Source organism: Otolemur garnettii, unplaced genomic scaffold (genome assembly GCF_000181295.1).
Source record: "Otolemur garnettii isolate 467f Iridium unplaced genomic scaffold, OtoGar3 scaffold00153, whole genome shotgun sequence".
NCBI lineage: Eukaryota > Metazoa > Chordata > Mammalia > Primates > Galagidae > Otolemur > Otolemur garnettii.
The window spans coordinates 296,053-302,018 of record NW_003852548.1 but is presented as its reverse complement, the minus strand read 5'-3'; the positions used below and the strand labels follow the sequence as shown (position 1 = coordinate 302,018).

The 5,966-nt window shown below is 53.2% G+C and overlaps 1 protein-coding gene across 1 annotated transcript in view; it reads right to left on the bottom strand.

Annotated features, from left to right (window-relative positions):
- CHST7 (carbohydrate sulfotransferase 7) overlaps positions 1-5,045 on the bottom strand; it is a 34,603-nt gene extending 29,558 nt beyond the window's left edge. The window contains exon 1 of the mRNA XM_003799627.3: positions 3,296-5,045. Within this exon, the coding sequence (XP_003799675.1) occupies positions 3,327-4,790 (1,464 nt within the window). The 5' untranslated portion in view covers positions 4,791-5,045 and the 3' untranslated portion in view covers positions 3,296-3,326. The remainder of the gene's footprint in view (positions 1-3,295) is intronic.
- Positions 5,046-5,966: the final 921 nt, after the last annotated feature.

The following is a 5,966-nucleotide window of genomic DNA, read 5'->3' as shown; positions in this document are numbered from 1 at the left end:
TTAACCAGTTTGATGAGAGTATTTCAAAATGTGTATGAAAACAGCACACTGTACCCCATGATTGCATTAATGCACACAGTTATGCTATAAGAAATAAAAAAAAGAAAAAAAAAAGAAAACTCCTAGGCTCAAGCAATCCTTCCACAGCCTCCAGAGTAGCTGGAACTACAGGTGTGTGCCACCATATCCCACTTACTTTAAAAATTTTTTGTAGACATGGGGTCTTGCTATGTTGCCCAGGCTTGTCTTGAACTTCTGGCCTCAAGTGATCTTCCTGCCTCAACCTCCAATGGTGCTAGGATTACAGGTGTGAGCCACCATGCCCAGTCATCTCAGGGATATATGTTCAGTGGTTGAGACATATTAGTAATAAAGTCAAATGTGTTTCCCATCCCAGACTAGCCTGGCTAGAGTTACAGGGGTGCTAGCATAGAGTCCTAAGGGGAGCCAGGTAAGATATGTTATAATGGAGAGATTATGAGCTCTGGAGTCCAGCACTGAACACTGTTCCATCCTTGGAACAAGTTGCTTCTCTGAGTCTTAGATTCCTCACCTGAAAATTGATATAAATAATGATATATGTACAATGCCTAACTCAACACATGGCATGTAGCCCTTCAATAAGAATCCAATCCCTTCTCTTCTCTAGGTAGAATGTGACAAAATATTGGAAAACCCATCAGTGGATCAGTAACATATCTTCCCAGGAACCAGGAATATGAACATTTTAATAAGTCCACTAGTTGGTGGTAAGTGCCCAAAGAGAGAGAAAGGGCTCAGACACCAAAGTCCAGGAGAGTCTAAAGTTTGCTCTCAGATGTCCCTGCAGCCTTGCGAAGGAAACTCCACTAGCCTTCCAAACAGCAACACCAGTGTCTTTCCCCCACATTCACTGTCTTTCACAAAGACTCTAACTTCCTAGAGGGCAAGGATCATCCTCTACACTCCTCTCTATTCTCTTTATTACCTCACCTCAGCCAGCATTCAATAAATGTTAGTAAAAATGGAAAAAAAAAAAAAAAAAAGCAAACGGGCTCAGCACCTGTGGCTCAAGCGGCTAAGGCGCCAGCCACATACACCTAAGCTGGCGGGTTGGAATCCAGCCCTGCCCGCCAAAACAACAATGATGGCTGCAACCATGAAATAGCCAGGCGTTGTGGCGGGCACCTGTGGTCCCAGTTACCTGGGAGGCGGAGGCAGGAGACTCGCTTGAGCCCAGGAGTTGGAGGTTGCTATCAGCTGTGATGTCATAGCACTCTACCCAGGGTGACAGCTTGAGGCTCTGTCTCAAAAAAAAAAAAAAAAAAAGCGCAAACGTTCCTGGGGTATCATCATGTCTTAAAGCCATAAAATGCTGGCTGGCGTCTGTGGCTCAAAGGAGTAGGGCGCAGGCCCCATATGCTGGAGGTGGCAGGTTCGAACCCAGCCCCGGCCAAACAAACAAACAAACAAAAAAGCCAGGGCAGTGCCTGTGGCTCAGTGAGTAGGGTGCCGGCCCTATATACCAAGGATGGCAGATTCAAACCTGGCCCCAGCCAAACTGCAACAAAAAAATAGCCGGGCATTGTGGCGGGTGCCTATAGTCCCAGCTATTGAGGAGGCTGAGGCAAGAGAATCGCCTAAGTCCAGGAGTTGGAGGTTGCTGTGAACTGTGACGCCACTGCTCAAAGTGAGACTGTCTCTTAAAAAAAAAAAAAGCCATAAAATGCTGCTGCATTTGCCCAAGGGAAGAGTTCCCTCAGGCCTGTGAAGGAGAGTTAAGGACCATTACTTTACATCTGTATATACAGGATTAGCAGATGAAAGGATGTTTTTGTTAAGATGTGACAAGTCACCCTGTACGTTACCCCTGCCTCACTCTGAAAATCAGGAAAGAACACAGACTTCCTAGCAATTACAGAACGTGATCAAGAAAACCACTTGATGACTGGGGAAAAAATCAGTTAGTCAACTTCCGAAATCACTCTGAAACCTTGGGTCTGTTAACAACAAAATCCATGTTCATTAACATCTTCCACCTTTGTCCTCAGAGTTTCATCTCTGGGGAGTGCTGAATTACACTATAAAATAATGAATGGAAACTTAAGTCACTTCCGCCCACACAGCACACACTGCTTTTCCTCCTCCTCTGGACGGACTGCACAGTGCAGAAGGTGGCACCCTTCCAACTCCAACAAAGTTTGGGTAAAGGCGTTCTCATGCCCCTAACTAACCCATGGTCTGCATCATACAGAACTCTTCCCTCAGCCCAATGTTACAGGCCACACACTGCCCCAGACACTGAATACATTTTGAGATCATTTAAGCCCTCACTTCAGCAACTTCAGATATACACTTTGTAGAGAAAGAACAAAAACGCAGAGAGGGAGATGTCATCTCACAAAGCTCCTTCTGCAGTGTCAAACCGCTACCGTCAAGCTAATGCTCCATTTCTGAAACGGATGAAGCCGAGAGGGGGAAGCCCAGCCCTGAAGTCTCGTCTGCAATAGAGGAAGCTGACCAGGCAGCTTTTGTGACTTGATAGGAAGGGATATGGTCAAATATCCTGCAAACGCCAGCCACGGGGAGAGGGAGAGAGGGGGAAGGGAGAGGGAGACGCATACAGGAGCAAGGGGAAAGCAAAGTCCATTCCACTTCACTATTGTAGCGCCTGAGACGCACAAATGTGCAAAAACTGTTGCAAGAGCCGCCTGACTGTGCCCCACACCCTTGGAAACTCGATTGGAAAGCAAAGGGGTCTTTGCACAAGAGAGACGGAGAAGAAATACAAAAACATAAAGAAAGATCAGAGATAGGCAGGGTCAGAGTCACCACATTTTCACCAGACCCTGCTTTTGGCTTTCTCTGTGCCTGCAAATATCTTTGCAAAGTTTCCTCATAGGACAAACTGGCATCAAGATAACTTCATAACCATCAATCTTAAATGGTTCATGAAATCCTATAGTCCTCATGTCCATTCCTAGTCTCAAAGCACATTATGACTACTTCGAACCTTCTCCTGCCCTCCTCGGACTTCTGATATTTCCTACCTCATTAGAGGGGTCTGGGAGTGTGCAGACCTGGGTTCAGCTTCAGTCGCACCTAAACATCCTCTTTCATCTCAGGGTCCCCCTCCGAGGAGGCAGGTGGCTAAGCTGAAGATCACAATGAATCTCCCAAATTCTAAGAGCAGAGTCTGACGTGATGGGATAGAATACGAGATGGCCCCCTCTCCTTGACCACTGCTACCCCTCCTGCCATTCCGGGCTCCCGGAAGACCCTTCCCCGCCCCCCGCCCTGTCCCAGGCCCCCTTACCTGGATCCGACCCTGGGACGGGTGTGGGGGACTATGTGGCACGGTCGGCCTCCGTCTCCAGCGGTGCCTCCCAGTCCCTGGGCAGCTCCGTGTCGCCCTCCTCTCCGCTGCGAGGGTAGGCGAGCAGGCGCATGGCTGGAGCGCAGGCGGCCTCTACCTGGCGCACCTGTTCTCGGCTCAGGCGCTCGCGCCAGGCGTGCACTGCCTCGCGGGCATCGCGTGCTGACAAGTGAAAGGGCCGGTCGGCGCCATAGGCTGTGCCTCGCGTCATGTTGAGCGCGAAAGCGTCAAGCGCGGCGAGCTCTCGCAGGCCAGAGAAGCGCAGCAGGCGGCGCAGCTGCGTGCGCGGCTGCCGCACCAGGTCCTCATAACGCAGCCTCAGGTAGCGGCGCCGCAGCCAGGCTGGCGCGCCGCGCGCGAAAAGCAGGTCGCGCAACCAGGCTTCGCAGATCACTTCGAGAGCGCCGGTCAGGAAGAAATCGGCACGGGGCACTGCGGGCAGCAAGCGGGACTGGCCCCCGAGGCGAGCGCCCACGCCGTGTGTCAGCAACACCCGGTGGAAGCGGTCGCCTCTCTGGCGGGTACGCAGCACCTGGATGCTCTCGCGCAGCAGTCCCTGCCTAGACTTGAGGCGCGAGTTGTGCACGGCCCGCGGGTCACGGAAAAGCTGCACCACCTTCAAATTAAGGCCTGGGTCACGCATCAGGGGCACCAGCACGCCCAGGTCGAGCAGACGCACGTCCTTGATGACCACCACCGGGTACTTGCGGCACTCGGCCTCCAGGGCACGTAGTGCCACGGGTGGGCAGCTGCGCTCGCAGGCAGTGTCCTCGACGAGGCCCACCTCCGTGCGGGCTCGGGGCGCACCAGGACACAGCGGCGGCGAGCAGATGACCTTGTTGGTCCTCCAGCGGAAGAGAGTGGCGGTGGTGAGATTAGTTGTGTCTGGGGCGCGCGCAGCAGGGTCTCCCGGTGGCGCGTACAGCCGCAGCACTGAGAAGTCGCAGCGGAAGAGGGAGCGCAGCATATCGCGCAACGCGCCCTGCAGGCTCTCGGCGTCGCCCGGATACAGAGCCTGCCATAGATGCCACATGGGCTCATACAAGTAGAAAACGTCCGGGTGCTGGTTAAAGAGCTCGCCCAGGAACGACGAGCCGGTGCGCCAAGTCGCATGCACATAGATGTGCTGCTTCTCTCGAGACACCGTCTCCCCGACGGAGCCGCTGAGGTTGCCCAGGTGCTCGGGGGACTGGCCCGCGCCCCCTTCAGCGATGGGCCGCGCTTCTGCGCCCTGCTCGCGTTCTCCGGCCGCCGCCGCCTCCAGGCTCCACACACCAAGGCTGTGCTGCAGGCCAGGACAGTGTCCAGCACCCTTGTCCCTGTCGCCTCCGCCGTCCAGGACCGGGGAGACAAGCAGCAGCACCAGTGTGTACAGCACCAACAGCAGCGCGAACTTGCAGTACTCTCGGCGCCGCCGCCGCCGGCCCTTCATCATTCACCGACCCACTCCCCCCACCCCCAGAGCGGGTCGGGCGCCCTTCTCGCCCCTTCCTCAGAAATCCTGTCCCTCCCGAGTGCGCTCCTTTGGCCTCTCCTGGCCCCTGAGCGCCGGGAGGAGCGGTGCCGCGATACCGTGCATCCACAAGGGAAACTTGGAAGGCGGTGGTGCTAGCGGCAGCGCCCCTGCCCTTTCTGCTCAGCCTCTGGAGAGCCGCCTATTGGCTGACTTTGCAGCCGCCCGCCCCGCCTTCAACCCCGCAGCTTCTCCCCGCCTTTCTACCCGCCCAGGTTCACCCTCTCTCTGCCAGATCTGGGCGGGGCCGCAGCCGGGTAGGGACGCCGGCTCACAGAGTTAGGCCACACCTTTCCCCCAATCCCCTCTGTAATGATGTCAAGTCTTTATCAGTGACTTCAGGCAAGGAGGGAGTCGTGTGTACAGAATGTGCTCAGTAAAGGACCATGGGCCTTGGACCCCACCCGGAGAACACCACTGCCTCTTGTGTTTTATGCCCCCTGGCTGGCTATCTTTGTCCTAGGCAGATAACCACTTGCAACTTTCTACTTACAGCTTCCCCATCAGCCAAGGAGTCAGAGTCACAGAGTTCCAGATAGAAAACTTGTCTAAGATAAAGTTACACAATTGCACGTTCCATGGAGGTCCAGGGTTTTTGAAGATACTACTGCATTCATGTAGACCACTTTTGGAGCTAGCTTTTGTAAAATTCTGTCTTGATCCTTAGAGTTTTGCCAGCTGGAGGCTCTGCACATTTTATAGATACTCAGTTTACTCGTGTAAAATGTGAATAATTTTAAGTGCTCACATACCTCCTAGAGTTGGAAGATTTGGGGTTATTAGTCACCACAGTATAACCTAGACTATTCTGACACACATGAGCAAAAGACACTTACAGAAGCAGTGTAGTAGGATGGTGAACTTTCTTAGAAGGTAGGTTTTTAAAAGAACCCATAAGAAGGGACATGTACCCCAGAAAAGATTTTAAAAGTGGCAGGAAGTTGATGAGGCAGATGGAGCTTAGAAAAAAACTCAAAAGCAAACCAAAAAAGATAATTTTTCCTGGCTCGGCGCCTGTGGCTCAAGTCGCTAAGGCTCCAGCCACATACACCTAAGGTGGCAGGTTCGAATCCAGCCCGGGCCCACCAAAACAACAAT